Source organism: Phyllostomus hastatus, unplaced genomic scaffold (assembly GCF_019186645.2).
Source record: "Phyllostomus hastatus isolate PE091 unplaced genomic scaffold, TTU_PhHast_1.1 phas_scaffold_501, whole genome shotgun sequence".
Taxonomy (NCBI): domain Eukaryota; kingdom Metazoa; phylum Chordata; class Mammalia; order Chiroptera; family Phyllostomidae; genus Phyllostomus; species Phyllostomus hastatus.
In genome coordinates this window covers 34,730,567-34,749,457 of record NW_025334033.1, presented here as the reverse complement: position 1 = coordinate 34,749,457, position 18,891 = coordinate 34,730,567, and the positions used below count along the sequence as shown (strand labels likewise).

The following is an 18,891-nucleotide window of genomic DNA, read 5'->3' as shown; positions in this document are numbered from 1 at the left end:
TTATCCTCCTACCCCCAGATGTATATTACCTATTTGCTTTTCCTTTGGAAACAGTTTATATTAAAAATAAGACTTCTAAAATGAAGCTTACTTGCATAATTTCATAAGCAGTTGGGGTTGATAATATTTGTAAAATGGGCTATGGCAGAAACAATACCCATCATGAAGATAAAATTTTAAGAAGCTAGTGGAACTGACCATGAATATCAATAGGTTTTTAGAAAGATAATCCTTAAGAAGTAGGTAGCTAATGTTTCATTATCATTGAGCATATTTTCATATGTCTATTGGCTGTCTGTATGTCCTCTTTGGAGAAGGGTCTATTCAGGTCCTTTGCCCATTTTTAAATTTTTTTTTTTTTTGGTGTTCTTTTCTAAGTACTTTATAAGTTTTGGATATTAATGCCTTATCAGATGTATTGCAAATGTTTTTCCCGTTCTGTGAATTGTCTTATTTTTTTTTGTTTTTTGTTTGTTTGTTTGTTTGTTTGTTGTTTTTTTGCTGTGCAAAACTTTTTAGAGTTTGATGTAGCCCTATTTATTTTTTTTCTTTTGTTTCCCTTGCCTGGGGAAATAAATCTGATAAAATATTGCTATGAAAAATGTCTGAGATTTTGCTGCCTATGTTTTCTTCTATGATTTTTATGGTTTCAGATCTGACATTTAAGTCTTTAATCAATATTGAATTTATTCTTGCTGTAATGCAAGAAGGCGATCTAGTTTCATTTTTCTGCATGTATCTGTCCAATTTTCCCAGCACCATTTATTGAATAAACTGTTTAGCCCATTGTATGTGCTTGCTTCCTCTGTTAAATATTAATTGACTATGAAGGTGTGGGTTTGCTTCTGAGCTCTCTATTCTGTTCCATTGATCTGTGTATCTTTTTATGTCAGTACCATGCTGTTTCAGAGGAACAAGTTTATTGAAAGTCCCTCACTTGGTTATGACTTTCCACCTGTACCTTGCTCTTAGAATATGGGTTTGTAATTTTTCAGTGAGAGTTTTGCCAATGAAAGAATGATACATGTAAAATATATATGGGGAAACCCACAGATTTTCATTGTAGGTTATTTCTCTTTATCTTTATTGCACATTAAAAAAAAGCCAACATGACAGTGTTTAGCACATAGCAGGTGTTCAAAAAGTATTTGTTGAGTGAATGTACACTCATATTGTCACAGAAATGGGATTATTCTGCAGCTTCCTCCCACCCAGTGTACAGTAGATAATCCATTTCAGCGCAGTAAAAAATACCTCAGAAACCATGGATTTTAATTTGGGGAGACTAAATGTCCCTAAGCACAGTGCTCCTGAACCACTTTAGATTCTAGATTTAATGAAGAATTTCATATTACAAATCCCTTCAGTTGTTAGAAGCCTTTGCAGAAATTCATCTGAAGGCCCTAGGTAGCCATCTGGTATCAGAAGGAGGAGACTTTGAAAGCATGACGAAGAGATAGATGCCTACTATTTTTTATTTCAGATGCCCTGTACTCTAGACTCTTCTCCTTGGGGCTTCTGGTTCCTTGTGTAAAATAAATCTACAGTAGTTAAAAAAAAAGTAATTCATAATAAGCTGTGGATAAGAAAATAAAGTAGAAAAGTTAGTAACACTGTTTTTAAAGCATTTAACTCTAGGACCTTTTACATCAGAATCACCCAAGGAAGTTAGTAAAAATGCAGATTCCAGGGTGGACCCCAGAGTTGCTGAATCAAAATCCCCGGGAGTAAACCTAAGAATCTATTTCTTAACCAGCTCTCCACATGATTCTTAATATACTCTGACATTTGAGGCCACTGCCTGTGACAGCCTCAACCTACCTTATTCTCCATTGATTTGTGGAAGTTCCTACCACTGTAAGGATCTCTTTTCAGCACAACTGAAGGCATAACTACAGACTTTTCATTACTAATTCACTAAATCTTAAAATACAGAGGAACACTGATAATTGGCCTCAGATTAGTTCATTAAATGTTCTCATGAATAGATTATATTCAGTGCATATAGTTCAGAAATTTGGAGTGCTATTTAGTGCTTTGAAGAGTACGTGATTTAAAAGTTCTGTTTATCATTGTATAAAGCCTCTCTGTGGTTTAGCATTAAAATCTAATTGACAATATTTGTTCTAAGTCACGTACCTAAGTGTATTTAAAATGGTGACTACTTAATCTATATCCAGAGATTTTTCTGTTTATATAAAGTAGTTATCAGTGCTTATGCATGTATATATGTAGTCACCTATAACCATCTTATCATTCTCATGTAACACTATAAACATTAAACATCTCCTCAGGGCATGTTTTCAGCATTGAACTGAGGAATGGGGGCGGAAATGCACCTTTAGCTTTCAACATGACATTGACAACTAACTTTCTGGGTAATAGTAGAATTATAAAGTAATCAGTGTTAATCCATTTCTACAAATGACCTTATACATATTCTTTTCATTCAGTATTTATTGGTTCCAGGCCCTGTTCTAGACATAGGGAATAAATAGTGCAGTAGAGGATAGGGGAACATCGAAATATCTCTGTGTAGAGTTTAGTGGAGGATGTGTTTATCACTAAGGCCTAGGACCTTCCAAACTAGGAATTTATTTGTATATGCCCAAATACTTTCTTCGTTTGGACACATGTTTATTAGCAGACTTAGGACATTGATTTCTGGTGCCATCACCTTTATTTTCCTATCGTTCTAGTTCCTGGACACTTTTATCTTTTCACATTAGGTGATGAAAACCATTTACTATAGACATAGATAATAATCTCATTAGAACATTTATTTTTAAAAAAATACCTTAATGATTATGATATTACAGTTGTCCTCCTTTTTTTTCCTGCCCTTTATTCCGTTCGACCCCATGCCACCATCATTCCCCCTCCCTAGTTCATGCTCTCGGTCGTACATACGACTTCTTTGGTTTCTCCATTTCCTATACTATTCTTAACTCCACCCTCCCCTGTCTATTTTGTACCTACCATTTATGCTTCTTATCCCCTGTACCTTTCCCTCCATTCTCCTCCCTCCCCCTCCCCGCTGATAACCCTCCATATGATCTCCATTTCTGTGATTCTGTTCCTGTTCTAATTGTTAGCTTAGTTGTTTTTGTTCTAGGTTCAGTTGTTGATAGCTGTGAGTTAGAACAGTCATTTAAATAACATTTCTGGTTTCAGTATCATATCAATAAGCTGTCGATCATGACGTCAGAGAATCATTTGAACAACAGTGACAAAGAAGTTGATGAAGTTGATGCTGCCCTTTCAGACCTGGAGATTACTTTGGAAGGGGGTAAAACGTCAACAATTCTGGTAGGGTGAACCTTTTGTCTGCTAATTTACTTTGAATTGATGCTTACCTTTTTGTCGATTTAGGTTGTCATGAAGTATTTGGGGGATATACAGAAATATCTAATGCTTTAGAGAATTCAGACATCAGTTTTTCAGAAACTTTAAAAATTAATATCGTTCTAGTCTCTAGTGCCTCCAACACAGTAAAGATAGGTCTTCTGATACTCTGCACACTGTCTTACAACTGGTAGTGGAGCGTTCCTGGAGAGGAAAAGTTAATCTTGAGTCATGGTAAAATCCATTAAGTGGTCTCCGAATTTGGTGTATTACAAAAAGAAGAGAGAAATGGATCTTAGGAAAATTTTTAAATGCTTAGTTTTATGATTCTGAAGCTTAGAAATTAGTTATTATAGAAGATGCATTTAACTTGGGGTTGTTACGATTTACAAAATTTCCATATGCAGATACAAACAGTTTTTAGCTGGTATTAACAGTGTATTCTTGTGGGTTGTATAAATTGCCATTTTGATCAAATGTTACTAGCTTTTTATGACATTTTTTACTATATGATCACATAATACGATTGTACCTTTACAGTCTTCATAATCTGTATTTTAGGTAAGTAAGCTGGTTCTTGATGTCAGATAGCAGATACTAGAGTTCTCATTTCGTGAAAATAAGAAAAAATGATTAAATTATTTCCCCAGGGTGACATCACTTCAATTCCTGAACTTGCTGACTATATTAAAGTTTTCAAGTAAGTACAAAAAATGTAGGGATTCCAAATACTAATGAATTAATAAGTTTCAGTCTTACAGTTTTGTTCACATTATTGAAATTTACTGTAAATTTGGCAAATGATCTGTAAAAGCACTTACCAATTAGATGAACACTAAATTAAAATGAGGGGAAATAACCATTTATACCAAATTAAAATCACAATACTCTTCGTTTTAGCTAGTAATCATTTTTCTTGAGGAAGGGGAAAAAAAGACTATAGCCTAGGTTGCATCACAGTCAGTGTGAGCAGCCTGCCTGGGGGAGGCGTGGTGTGTAATGAACTCTAACTGCCAGCGGTTATCGCCTTATTCAGAGCCCCAGATTCCTTTGAATTCTATCCATTTGTTCATGAAACATTTTATAATCAAGGTTCCAGTATGTTATGTAGACTTTTAATAATTAGTCCAGTCGTATTTCACAGAATCACGAGAGCTAGGCATTAAGGCAGACAGGGGAAAGAGGAAAGGAAGTGATGTGCAGTGTAATACACAAAGCCATTATGGAATAACCTGTTTACTGTAGCTAAAGATAAAACAGCTCAATATACATAACATTTCTGAAATAAGGGCATTATTTCAGATGCTGCTGCCTCCCCACCCCCTTTCTTTCCTACTTATACACCTTTTTCATCTACCTGTACCTTTATTTACTCTCCCTTGTGACTGCTCTATCTTTGTAATGTCTGACATTGGAGTGGCCAGTTAAAGTCACCATTGAAATACCTCCCTGAGAGAGATGCACTTACCTCACTTTAGTCATGCCAGGTAAGTTGTGGTTCAGAGAGGCTCCAAAGACAGCCCTACAGACATCTGTGAATCTGTGGGTAATTATGGGACCTAGGAAATTTCCAGTTCCTGACATTCACTTCACCTCTCTTTCCCTGTCCTTTCCATGTGACCTGGTTGTAATATCGATGGCTGCAACTGACAGAAATACTGGAATATTGGCCCTGCTCTGCTGTCTTTCTCCTCTGCCCATTCACTGTTTGTGAGATCTTCCAGAGTAGACTGGGAAAGAAGGGGCAAATTCAATACTAGTACCACTGAATATAATACATTGGCCAAAGGGAACTGAATTCAGCAGATAATGAAACTTGGCCTAAGACTTTTAACATTGTGAAACTTGGGTGCTAAAACAAAAAACATTGATAAAGTTATTTCAAAAGTGGTTTTTCTCTTAATTCTATTTGACACATAGGCCAAAAAAGCTGACTCTAAAAGGTTATAAGCAGTATTGGTGCACCTTTAAAGATACATCTATTTCTTGCTACAAAAGCAAAGAAGAATCCAGTGGCACACCAGCTCATCAGATGAACCTGAGAGGTAAGTAAGGGAAACCATGGAATGACCAGCGTTGATGGTAAAATATCTATCAGCTAACATTCAATAAACTTCACTTTACTGGGAGGGAAGGTTTTTCAGCTGTTTCTACACTTCTTTAGGTTCGTTTCCATGTTTAGTTCTTATCTTAGACTTACCTTAGACTACTGCACTTGGTTCTTCACATTGCTCCTTCACCTTTTTCATCTGATAAACGGACTGGTTCAGGTGGTAGGAGAATTTCCTCTCCAGGTTCAACGGCTACTTCTCCAGCTGGAGGGACATCCTGCTTGCCTCCTATTGTGACTTCTCTGTGGTTTGTAGTTTGGTGAGCCTCCATTTGTGATATTCGCTGAAACTACCTGGTGGACTTCCAGTTCAGATACCACTTCCTCTAGGAAGCCGTACCCCTGCGACATACTCCAGATAAACCCATCACAAGTCATAAATGCATTTAATAAACCTGACCTACTGAACATCATAGCTTTGCTTAGCCTACCTTCAATGTGCTCTGAATACAATGTCCCCTTCTCCACCTGGCTCCGCAAAACTGACAACACAGTACACTGTAGAGTACTGGTGGTTTGCCCCAGTGATCATGTGGCTGACTAGGAGCTACAGCACTGCGCAACATCGTGACAGGCGTACTGCATATCACTAGCTTGGGAAAAGATAAAAATTTCAGATCTGAAGTACAGTTTCTATTGGACACATGACACTTTCACACCATCGTAAAGTCAGAAAATTCTAAGTTGAGCCATTGTAAGTTGGGGACCCATCTGTAAATCTTGGCACCCTGCATGCTCCGTAAAGGAGGCAGTAGCTTGGCTCTTCACTGCTCCACACTCGCTTCACTGTGGCTTCCCTTACAGCAAAGGCTAGTAAACTAAAAATACATTTTTCAGACTCATTTCTAGATTCTAGTCAGATGCATTCACAGGAGACTTGAATTCCCAACTGAGTTAAAGGGTCGAAGGGAGTGGAGTTCTTCCAGGTTCTGGAGCTACAGCTGTGGTGGCCGTCTCCTGGGTTCCCAGCCACTCAGTTGTTGTGAAGGGTGCACCTCCCCAGTAGGCCAGTTGTGAAGTGGTGTTTAGGGAATAATTCCTGTCAGCCCAGCCCACCTCCTTTGGGTTACATTTTACATGTACATTTATTATCTGTAAAAGAGTTTGGACAAACGTACCAAAGAAAAAGGTCCCCTAACTCATTTCACGAAAATTATTCCCAAAATAATTTCACCTATCACTTAAAATGCAGAGGTGTTTTTCCTGATCTTTTTTTCTTAGTACATTGCACATTAGGGTGTTTTTAGTATATTTCCAGAACATTTCCAGATCTCTGCTTTATCTGCCTAGTAGTCATCTGAACTGCTTCATAGTTATACACATTGTGAAAAAGAGAAAACCTCTGTTCTGGGGAGAAGATAGCTGTTTTCAAGTGTTGGAATTCTGTGATTTTCCTAAAACTTTTAATTAGTCTCACTGTCTTTCTCAGTCACGAGAGTGTAACTTTGGGTATCTACCAGTATTTGTTACTCAGAGTCTGATTTAGCTTTCTTCTTGCTTACCTCCTAAATTGCCCAGGATCAGCTCAGATTCACCACTCCCGACAGACTAGATCGGTCTTTTGGCGTCTGTCCTTTCTGTCCCTATTATATCCTTAACCTTCTGCCTTGAATGACTGAGAAGTCAGGTCCTGGTACGGAGAACAACTCCACAAGGTGTTCTCATTCCACCTCTCCCGTGGTCCTCCCAAAGGAGCACTTTTCTGGCACATCACACTGAGGAAGGTAAACACTAGCTTAAGAATCAAATGGCCAAGATTCTGCCCTGCCATAAACAAGCCCTGTGATTTTGGAAAAATAGTCCATTTGGACCTCAGTGTCTTCCTCTGAGACATGAATCTGTTGGACTAGAGGCTGTAAGGCCCCTTGAGAGATTGAAATGCAAAGTTCTAAAAAAAATTCAGTTTAGTAAATGTAATTGAACTCCTGTGCCACAAACTACTAGGTACTAGAGACATAAGCAAAAACAAATAGTAGTCTCAGCCCTCAAGATGTTAAGAGCATGTTGGGAAGATAAACAATTACAGTTTAGGCAATAGTAATACTTTAAAAATTCAGCAATGGGCCAAAGGAGCAAGGGAGTAATGGTGCTGTATCATTTAGTCTTCAGTAATGGTGGGGAAAATTAGGGGAGTCTGCATAGGGGAAATGCTGTCGGACTCAGGATCCAAAAGAAAGCTGAGATATGGGAAAGAAAGGAGAGGTGGTAAAAGAGCCTTCCAGGCAGAGAACCTGGTGTACAAAAAAATGCCTGGAGAAAAGCATCAGCAACCACAAATGGTTCTGTGCTGCTGGAATGCAGAATTTAATCAGAAGGATGGATACTTCCTTAATAGCTGTTGAATCTGGTTCCTGCTAACATGAGAGGAATAGCAGAGGATGTTGGCAAGAATTTGTGGGTAAAAATATTGAGATAACTTTCTAAACTGGGAGCAGTAAAGTGCCACCAGAAAATTATTAACATGAAAATGACAGAATCCATCATATTTTTATTGGCTACAGTTTAGAGGAGTAATTTCAGATAGTGATAGGGATCCAGATTAAGGTTATCAATATGGATGAAGAAAGGGTATAAATTCAGTAGACCGGAGGAGGTTCAGTCAGTAGACTGAGTGATTAATTTGGATGGGTTTAGAAGAAAAAGGACTTGTTTCTGGCTTATACAATTAGGTGGATAGTGTGTTGCTGAGACTGGGAATAGATAAGAGCTGAGTTTGGGGAGAAAGATGAATTTACTTTTGGGATATTTTAAATTTGAGGTACTTGTGGGCTATCTACCTGGACATACCATCTGTAGGCCATTTGATCATGGGAGAGACCATGTTACAGATACTGATACAGTAGCACTAAGCATTAATGGTAAATGTACCCACTGGAGTGATTGTCTATTATGTGAGAAAGCTAAGAACAGAACTCTGCAGAAGGTTCATGTTTAAGGGACAGAGCATATTAGAGGAAGAAAAGCTTGTAAAGGAAACAAAAAAAAGTATGTAGGAAGATATAAACATCATATATGATGGAAGCTAAGATAAAAAGTTATTTCAAAAAGCACAGAATAACTCAGCATCAAATGCTACAGAAAAGTTCCTTGGCTGGTGTGGCTCAGTGGATTGAGTGCTGGTCTGGGAACCTAAAGGTCCCTGGTTTGATACTGGTTGGGGCACATGCCTAGACTGCGGGCCAGGTCCCCAGTTGTGGGCACGTGAGAGGCAACTGATTGATGTTTCTCTCACACATCAGTGTTTCTCCCCTTCTCTTTTCCCTCCTTTTCCCTCTCTGTAAAAAAATAAATCTTGTTTAAAAGTTACCCAGTTCTTCATGTTTTAAAAAAAAGCTACAGAAAAGTAATAAAGATTGTTAAGCCTCCACAGGATTTAGCCACATGGAGGTGGTCAGTGGCCTTGATTCAGAACAGATTCAGCAGATTTCAGGGGCATTTTGAGTGAGAGTCAAAAATAGTCATTGAGAAGTAAATAGGAAACAAAGACAGCTTTCTAATGGGCCTTGTCTATGACAAGCAAGGAGGGCAGAGGGCAGTAACAAGACAGGTATAAAGAGAGGCATTTTGTGGTTTAAGACGGGAGCAAGTCAAGGAAGTTAAGTGCTGATGGAAAGGTCACAGTGGAAAGAAACCTGCCCGGGAGAGGAAGAGGATCTCTGATGAGGAGCAAGGTTCCAGGGATGGTAGAACACTCGATGCACTTAGAGAGGGGTGCCTTAGCAGGGATACGCCTCTCTGCTGTGTGGAAGCGAGGGCAGCAAGATTGATCTGGTACAGTGGTAGGAAATGGGATACTTCATTCCTGGTGGCTTTTCACATACCTGGAAAAATAGATGAGGTTGTCCCCTGAGAGTTTGTGGTAGAAGAGGCCTGAGAAGAATGAGGTAAACATTTTTGAGAATGTGAACACAGGGCTGCAGGTGTCAAGGGCTGGGTTGAGGCTAGGATCCCTGAATTTTTAATGAACCTGTCTCTGCTCAGTTTTGTGTTTTTCCCCCTCCCTTCTTGGAGTGCTCAACAGCCTGAGTATAGGCAAATAAAAGATAGAGGGTTGCATTGAACCAGGGTAAAGGTTTTGCTAAGTATGTATAATGGAAAGACAGTAAGTCTAGGGAACTGAAGGTGCTACCTGGTGAATGGCATCCAGGCCAGACTGGGAAGAAGGAATGAAATTGAAAACACATTGCTGGTGGGGAGAAAGTTGAGGGGTCACAGGATAGATAGCGTCCCTCAAAGAGTATGAAGAGAGTTAGGACTGAAGATTGTGATCCAAATGGGCTGTTTGCATTGATCAGTTCGGAGAAACAGTAACTGGGTTACAAGGAAGTCCAGCATCTCGCCACCGAGCTGTGGGACTGAGGTGGCGCGGAGTGGGTGTTGTCTGAGGCGTGGCCCGGTGAGTGCCTCTTTGCCCACACTAGCACCCGAGTCACCACTCACGTTGTCACTCCCTTTTTAATTTTCTTGGCATTTTACTTTTTAAAAGGCCTAATTAATGGAATTTTTCAGAAGATGTCTATCTTCAAACATCTCTTTGTTTTAACTTTGCATGTTAACCCATTGCCATACAACTTCCTCAGAGTTTCTAATGCTTGTTTAGAGGGAGTTAAATCCTGTAGCTATTTATATGTAGTAAATATTTTAAAAAATAAAGATGGGGAGAAAGTCCACCAAATGTTAGGAGTTGCTTCTGGAGAGGAGTGGAGTATCCCCTTTATCTAAAATGGCATTTCTATGCGAAGGAAAAAAGGACAGTTTTAACATCTGTTCTTTTGCGGTAGACATACAGAGATTGATGACTGTGTTCTTTGTACTCTGTGCCAAGAGAAGTTGCTCCAGTGCAAAGAGCAAAGCAGTGGCAAGCCCTGCTCGCAGTTCACATTTGTCATTATAGAGCCTCCTGGATGATCTTAAGACACATTGAGGGTGACATAAACTAAGTACAAACAGTTGGAATACCCTTCAGCGAACTTTGACATGTACGTTATCTTACTTATCCTTATAACATCCCTATGGGGCAGAGTTTAAGGTTCAGAAATTTCGGTTTAGCAGTATTAAATAAATTGGGCATAATTATTAAGCGGTAGAGAAAGGTCTGGAACCCAAATCTGTCTGATGGTAAAGCTTTTCTCCATTATACTGGTTACTGCATAAACCATTGCCTCATTATGGAACTGGGTATGTGTTCGATAAATCTGTTTTCTTCTGGAAAGCCACCATGCCTTTTTTTTAAAGATTTTATTTATGTATTTTTAGAGAGGAGGGAAGTGAGAGAGAAAGAAGGAAAGAAACATCAATTGGCTGCCTCTTACAGGCCCCCCATATAGGACTCTTACAAACTGGCTAATCCTCCTCACACACTTTTTTAAGGCATATTAAGTCATTTATTCTAACTAAAACACACAAGTTAGAATTTGATTAATAGGAAGATATTTTTAAATCCTTATATATTAAGAAACTTAAAAATCCCAAATAACTTAATATTCGAAGATCTGGATAATATTAAAGCAGTACCTATCAAAACTTGTGGTGCAAGTTGTGATTTTGGTAATATCCTTTTAACAGGACCCCTTCCTTCACTTAGTCCAGTTTTGTGAATTGCAAGGGCCACAACCTCTGTGCCATTAATCACCTCTCCTCTCCAGTAGATCTCTGACTCTTTGCTCCACACCAAGCAGAATCACTGGGTGTAAAGAAAATGAGGGATCTCTTTATTGGCTTGGGGTTTCTTAAAAGTAAATTTGACCATTTTAATAATTGATTTTTTATTACAGGATGTGAAGTCACTCCAGATGTAAACATTTCAGGCCAAAAATTTAACATTAAACTCCTGATTCCAGTTGCAGAGGGCATGAATGAAATCTGGCTTCGTTGTGACAATGTAAGTTTTCCAGTTAAAAGTAAACCTCAGATGTGAGGGGTGGGGGGTTGTAAAAAAAAGTAACCCTCAATTTTCTTTAATCCCTTAGGGAATTAGGCAGTCATCCTTATATTTTATACTCAAAGGACCCATTGAATTCATACCTCCGTATTTCTTTTCAACAGGAAAAACAGTATGCCCACTGGATGGCAGCCTGCCGATTAGCCTCCAAGGGCAAGACCATGGCGGACAGTTCTTATAACCTAGAAGTTCAGAATATTCTTTCCTTTCTGAAGATGCAGCATTTAAATCCAGATCCTCAGTTAATACCAGAGCAGATCACAACCGATATAAATCCCGAATGTTTGGTGTCCCCACGCTATCTAAAAAAGTACAAGAACAAGCAGGTACTTGATTCATTTTATTTCATCTACTCTTTTCTGCTGGTTTGTTTTACAATTTTGTACACATTTTAAATTTAGGTTCCTCCCTTTAAAACTTTTTAGTCTTAATTGGTAGTCTTAATTTCATATCAGGTGATCAGAATATAAAATCAGAAATAAATAGCCTTCAGTCAGTTTAAATTGGCCATTTAAAAAACAACCTTCATTGTGTTAATAGATGGATACAATGAGGTAGAAGAGTTGGGAGTATATTTATTCTAAACAACTTGAGTAAAACCATTCTGTTAACTGGATGTTCATTCAGGGAATTAAATGTGGTCTTAATGCTTTGTGTTCCTTTATTCACGCAGTTTTTTTATTCACTTCCTCAAAAATCTGTATTGACTCTTCTTGCTGTTGAAATGGAGTCTTCCAGCTTTGGAAATAAATTTTACAATGGTAGAAATAGCCTACATTTTAACGTTATCTTTTCTTAACATTAACAGTCAAAACCTAACCAAGATTTGCGTAATGTGACAGAATTTGGTGAATTCTCATTGAAATTCACCACCTTTGTTCACTCTGTTTAGAATCCTTTCCTGGAAATTAATACTATAAAGGATTGCTGTGTAGGAAAATGGATCTTCGGTGCAACATGGAAGGTTTTCGCAGGGGAATTTCACTTGGGATAACCCCTAGTGTTGTCTGCCCAAACATCCCGCCATAAAAGGAAAATGCTTCAGTTTGGGGTGTGGGGAGAAGACCTTTAAAATAAACATTTTATTTTTATCTAGTTTCATTTTGATCTTTAAAGAATAATCTTAAAGCATTGAAAAGGCCCAGTGAAATACCGAGGGCACTTAGTAATCCTTAACTTTAAATATAATGCTTATCATACGAGTCTGACATCACTTAAGTAGAAGTCTAAAGTGTTCAGCATCAGTCACCAAGTAGTTGTGTTTAAGTTTCTGAGGCTGTGTAAGCTGCATGGAAATTACTCCCCCCGCAGCCACACAATGTGGGAGTAGTGAGGAATGAAGGAAATGCTGCCCTGGGGAGCTTTGTGGAATGTAGATTGTAAGTTAAAAAGCAAATTGAATCAAATACTAATTTATTTAGTTTTATTCTTAGTAATTTCATTTAAAGATTATTTGAAAAAAAGAAAGGATTCATATGCCTTCAAAGGCAGTGAATAAATTCAAATCTTAGCAATCTTATTTTCACTATCAAGTAATAGAAAAAAGATATTAAAGTATAACTGAAAACGGCTAAGTGTTGGTTTAGCTGTCAGAGAAAGGTGTTATATTTCAGAAACTTTCAAAATGGTGGTTTTCACTTTAAAAAGTTCTCAACTAAACTGTCAACTGTACATTCTCTTGAGGACAGAGACAGTGAGTGTTTGAATGTCCTGAACCGGTGGGATGGCAGCAGTGTGTGGCCCCTGGCTAAGGCTCCTCCTGGCCTGTCTTCCACGGGGACCTTTTCTCAAATGCACATTCCTTTTTAATCCTCCTTTCCCTAATTAGACTTACACCTGTTCCCAGAAGGTAGACTCCAGGTGTTGCCCTCACGCCTAGTAAGTGCTGATCGGGGAAAGTGCAGTTGCGGTTGTGTGTCAGGTGCTGTGCTGGTGGTTGGCCATAGTGCGCAGTGATTGTCCGTTCGCTGTGTCACCCAGTGGCATGTCCAGGGGTCAGTCAGGGAGATGTGTAGGCCTGGTGCCGTTCATCCCCACCGGGGCATGAGCACGTGGTTTTCCTTTGGGTCCATCAGTGTAGCCTTTGTCATGTTAAATGTACTTGAATTCCTCAAAGCTCCATGTTAAATTAATTAAACTTGCCATGGATATTTTCACATGAATGTGACCCCCAAGCTGGATTTTACATTTTAAAGAAAGGAGTTTTTCCATGTTTTATCTATGTTAATCCAAATTGAAATGGACTAATATGTTTATAGCCACCAGTCCTAGTGTAGTGTATGGCATCTCTTTATTTTCCCTTCCAGGAAAAAGGATGCAAAAAACAGATGGTAATTGAGGGGTTTGCTTTTCCTGTGTAATTAAAAGAAACAGTATGGTCATTGCACTTATTTTATGCCTTCAACCTATTTCTGAAAAGCAGTGCATGAATCATACTATCTGACTTAATCTGAGATAATATTGAAGGCTTTTAAATATTAAATTTGACTTTACTACTAAAATAATAGCTCTACCCTAATCAGTAAGAACTGGTACATGAAGGGGAAAGGGAGTATTGGCTCTTTTTATTTCCTCCCTCAACCTTCTACCCTTAATTTTAGTAACACTTAACAATCTAAAACAATATGGAGTGTTTTCTCAATATTCTAAATGGAAATAATCACTGCTTCCTCATTTTCATTTTCATGCTTGCATTTACTTTGCTTGGTTTCCACCTAAAGTAATTTTTTGCATGGTTTTTGGCTAGAATTTTGGTTTGCAGGTTACCGCAACTTTTTCTTTGCTTCATTGCCGGTTTTTTTTCTGATTGCCTTTTTTTTCTTTCTGCTTCCTTTTCTTTTCCTCGCATTGCCATCTGCAGCCAGGCTATATAAGAGATTTGGTAAGTTCTCCATATTTACCAAAAAAGAAAGGAGATAAATAAAACATTTTAAAGCCCTAGCTACAATCTCCTCTCATGGATTAATTTCCTTCCACTCCTTGTGGGAGTAGCCTTCCCAAAGTGAGTATAATTTAAATTAAAATTTAACTTTTCTAATGATTCCCTTAGAAAAATTTAAAATTATGGTGATAGATATTTCTGCTAGAAACTTGTTTTCTAGGTAGTCATTTTGATCATATATCATGATGCTAAATTTAAAACGTACCATGTATATGAGGATTAGAACATGCTGTTCTATGATAGAAGTATCGTAGATGTGTATACTGGAATATGTGTCAAGAATGGCAGCTCTGTACTCCCAGTAGTACTTTTTGTTTCTTGATATATGCAAACTGAAATTAAGAAATACGTAAAGGTTTATTTTGAGAGGTCATTTTACCAAAATTCCCAAATGTAACTTTCTAATTCCAACTCTTGCAACATACGATTTGGGGGTGGGACATATAATTCAATTTTTCGATCTTTTGTCTTGAGTCTACCATGAAAGAATAATGTCTCGGTAAAAATGATGTTGATGTTCCATCATATTTAGATAACAGCAAGAATTTTGGAGGCCCATCAGAATGTAGCTCAGATGAGCCTAATTGAGGCCAAGATGAGATTTATTCAAGCGTGGCAGTCCTTGCCGGAATTCGGCATCACTCACTTCATTGCAAGGTCAGTGGTTCCATTCAGCACCTGTGTGTAAACCTTAATCTGCACCTTACCACTTCATCTACTTCATGTAATTAAAAATCAAACATTTAAAGCTACTAATTGAGACCCCATTAACCTAGTTCACAGTAATATTTAAAGATTGTTAGAAAGTATTTTCTATACATGTAATTTTTACATTAAAAATTCAAAATGATTGCATTTCTGTTTTTACTTGTATAAGTAAGGCTAGCACTTTCTTTTAGAGCTAAGAGAACATCTCTTAAAGAAAAAACAGACCAGCAGGTCCCCCCACCCCTAAGATGTTTTTAAACATTTATTTACTGTGTTTTTAATGCTACAGGTTCCAAGGGGGCAAAAAAGAAGAACTTATCGGAATTGCATACAACAGACTGATTAGGATGGATGCCAGCACAGGAGATGCAATCAAAACATGGCGTTTCAGTAACATGAAACAGTGGAATGTAAATTGGGAAATAAAAATGGTAAGCTATAACAATACTACTTGAATACTGTTAAAAATTAGTAAATTAAGAATAAAAATCGCTATAAATTCTGAAGATTGTTTTGTACCATTATCTCTTAAAGTATAAAACTTGGTTATTCATTTCCTACTTCGAAATTCTAAGTATTAGAATTATTAAAATTCTAAGAACAGCCCTGGATGGGTGGCTCGGTTGTTGGAGCATCGTCCTCATGCGCCCAAGTTGCCAGGTTCGATGCCTGGTCAGGGCACATGCAAGAATCAACCAGTGAATGCATAGATGGGTGGAAAAGCAAATCAGTCTGTCTCTCCTCCTTCCCTCCCTCCTCCCTCCCTCTCTCCCCCTAAAATCAATAAACAAAATTTAACTTAAAAAAATGTTAAGAATATATTGATATACTTAGAATATTGTTGTCTTTCAGTAATAGATAAATCCCTTCCACTCACAGTAACAGCTCCTGTTTATTAAATGCCTACTTAGTGCCAGGCATGGCAGTAGGTGTTTTACATTTGAACCCTACTTCCGAACCTCACCGTAGCTCTGTGAGGTAGATGGATTACCCCTACCCTACAAATGAGGACACTAAAGTGTAGAGGCCTAAGGGCTGTCATTGTCCGAGGTCACACACGTAGTAACAGAATTGATTCAAACTGAGATGTTTAGGGCTCTAAAACCTAATACTGCTGCATATCATGCTGCCCCTAGCCTTGGAGTGTACATGAATGTCATTTAAAATAAACAGTCTTTTACTAATTACTCATGTGTTTTAAGATCACTAGGTTTGTTGTATCAATTCCTGTTACTTCATTAGACTCTCATATTTCTGAAATATTTAGACATGATACCTAAAGGTTAAATATCTAAAGCAAATAGTAAATTAAACACAGGAAGTAGGTTTTCTCCCAGGACTTGAGGAGGGACATTCTCATTAATTGAATCACCAGAGACCATTTGGGAACTTAATGACCTAAACCCCTCGTCTTCCTTTTCAGAACAAGAAAACTAAAAAGGAGTTGGGGAGGGGCTGGTAATTTTGACTTATTCTTTTGGACTTGAGCCTTTATTAAGTTTAGGATTAGAAAAGAATATTTGAAGATCAAGTATTTTGTGATTGGGCAGAACGTAAGTAGCACCGCAGCTTCGCTTGGACCCGCCCATCTGGTGGAGGTTTCCTGGGACCCAACAGTTCTCGGTCTTTGTTCCAGGTCACTGTGGAGTTTGCGGATGAAGTGCGGCTGTCCTTCATTTGTACTGAAGTGGACTGCAAAGTGGTTCATGAATTCATTGGTGGCTACATATTTCTCTCAACACGGGCAAAAGACCAAAACGAGAGTCTAGATGAAGAGATGTTCTATAAACTTACCAGTGGTTGGGTGTGAATAGAAGAACTGTGTAATGAAACTCCACGGCCATAACAATATTTAACTTTAAAAGCTGTTGTTTCTTATATGCTGCTTAATAAAGTAAGCTTGAAATTTGTCATTTTATCATGAAAACTTTTTTTGCCTTACCAGACCAGTTAATATGTGCACTAACAAGCACGACTATTACTCTGCTATTATGATACAGTATATGAACTTGAAGACGGCACACATTCCTTAGGGCAAGATTCGAAAACTGAAGTAGTGGGCAAATCAGGAACAAAACGTCACTGATTTAAGCTAGCCAAACTAAGAAACTCAAGCCATCTATTTTATAGCTATCCAGGGCTTAAACTATATGAAGTCTATTTATCATGTTTAATGCATGCATTTTAATGTATGTTTAATTTGATGTTGTGTTTTTAAATACATCCTACTTAACTCTGATAGACATTTGAATCTCCCCACCCCAATAAAATAAGGCCTACGAAAGACGCCTCAATGTTTAATAATGTAATTGTTTTAACCTTGAAGGAAAATGTTGTTAATCTGTTATGCTTGGTTTGTCTGTTTTTGTCCTTGAATAAGCATGTATGTATATGGTCTTGTATTTTTATTTTTACACTATATGTATTACAACACTTAGTATTCACCAGCATATTCACTGTCTGCCTAAAATATGCAACTTTTGCATTACAATATGAAGTAAAGGTCTATGAAGTATGCATTTTGTGTAACTAATGTACAAACACAAATTTTATAAAATTGTACAGTTTTTAAAAAAATTACAACTAGCAAACAGCTTAGATATGTAGCATCTTTACATTAATTAAATGCTTTTAAATGTATAATTAATGTGCAGTTTTAATATCTGCTAAATTAAGAATGACTTCAATATAGTTGTGATTTGCCACAATGCCCTTAACTCCACTGCCTGGACTGGCCGTATCCTAGTCTGCTGCGCTGTTACAATCCGCATTGGTGCTAGTCAAAGACTTCCTAGCTCACACAGCCCGTAAGGGTGCCAGGGAGGGGCGGGGTACCAGTATTGTCCAATAATCCATGGTTTAAAGACTGTATAAATGCATTTTATTTTAAATAAAAGCAGAATCTTTTATTTAATGTTTCTTTATGTACTACTTGTTTTTATGGTTTACATAACATTAACTTTGTAGAAATGAACTTTTGCCTCCTGGAAGTGCTTTGCCTACATCTTGTGTTATGAGAAACAATTTTCTACTATTCTAAAATGTTAATAGATATACTTAATTATCTCTGAGATATTGGGTTGGCCAAATGATTCGTTTGTTTTTTCCCCTGAGAAGATTCTAGTAGTGCTTACTGGTCAGTCTTTAACTTCATTTGAAACAGTTTTGTTACTGTATTGTGACAGGTGTCGTAACAGCTTGCCTTTTTAAAAAATTGTCAAAATCGGTGAATTTTCATTTAGCCATATTAATATTAAAGGTGGAGGAAAATAACATTTTCAGCATATTACGCTTTGTTTCAAGAAAGGTAAAGTGCAAAAAAAAAGATTGGTGCAGGATATGGGGAAGGTGCCGTGACTGATAGAATGTCTCTAAAAGTGGTTTGTGAGGTTTTGTGCTGGAGATTTCTCGCTGGACAACGCCCCACGGTCGGGTGGACCAGTTGAAGTTGATTAGGGATTCAAATTAAGACATTAATTGAGAACAATCAGAATTCTACCACACAGGAGGTAGCCGATATACTAAAAAATATCAAAATCAATAAAGTTACTGGTGAAAATGAAAAATGTGTCTTTTATTTTAAGGAAAAAACTAAGTGGACTCTTTGGCCAATCCAACAGATTCTTCCTTAAATTGAGAATTTCTAATTTTTCCTACTAAAAAAATGAACTGTATAATATTTAAATGTTGGATATGTAATTACAAACAAAAATATGACAGATAAACACATTATTTAAAGGCAGAATTTGTTTAAAACAGCAAAATGACTCCTGGTTTAAAAAACCACTACACACATTTATTAATTTACTCCCTGTTATGCTACCATTTCATCTTCAGACTCGGATC

The 18,891-nt window shown here is 37.6% G+C and overlaps 1 protein-coding gene across 8 annotated transcripts in view; it reads left to right on the top strand.

Moving 5' to 3' along the window:
- FERMT2 (FERM domain containing kindlin 2) overlaps window positions 1–18,611 on the top strand; it is a 76,130-nt gene extending 57,519 nt beyond the window's left edge. For 4 of the 8 annotated variants that reach the window (XM_045822831.1, XM_045822829.1, XM_045822830.1 and 1 more), the window contains 10 exons: window positions 3,175–3,309; window positions 3,996–4,045; window positions 5,266–5,390; window positions 11,230–11,336; window positions 11,501–11,722; window positions 13,703–13,726; window positions 14,257–14,277; window positions 14,870–14,994; window positions 15,335–15,476; window positions 16,682–18,611. In XM_045822831.1, the coding sequence (XP_045678787.1) occupies window positions 3,175–3,309; window positions 3,996–4,045; window positions 5,266–5,390; window positions 11,230–11,336; window positions 11,501–11,722; window positions 13,703–13,726; window positions 14,257–14,277; window positions 14,870–14,994; window positions 15,335–15,476; window positions 16,682–16,855 (1,125 nt within the window). In that variant the 3' untranslated portion in view covers window positions 16,856–18,611. The remainder of the gene's footprint in view (window positions 1–3,174; window positions 3,310–3,995; window positions 4,046–5,265; window positions 5,391–11,229; window positions 11,337–11,500; window positions 11,723–13,702; window positions 13,727–14,256; window positions 14,278–14,869; window positions 14,995–15,334; window positions 15,477–16,681) is intronic. The other 4 variants (XM_045822832.1, XM_045822835.1, XM_045822836.1 and 1 more) reach the window with 2 other exon arrangements.
- The last annotated feature ends 280 nt before the right edge of the window (window positions 18,612–18,891 follow it).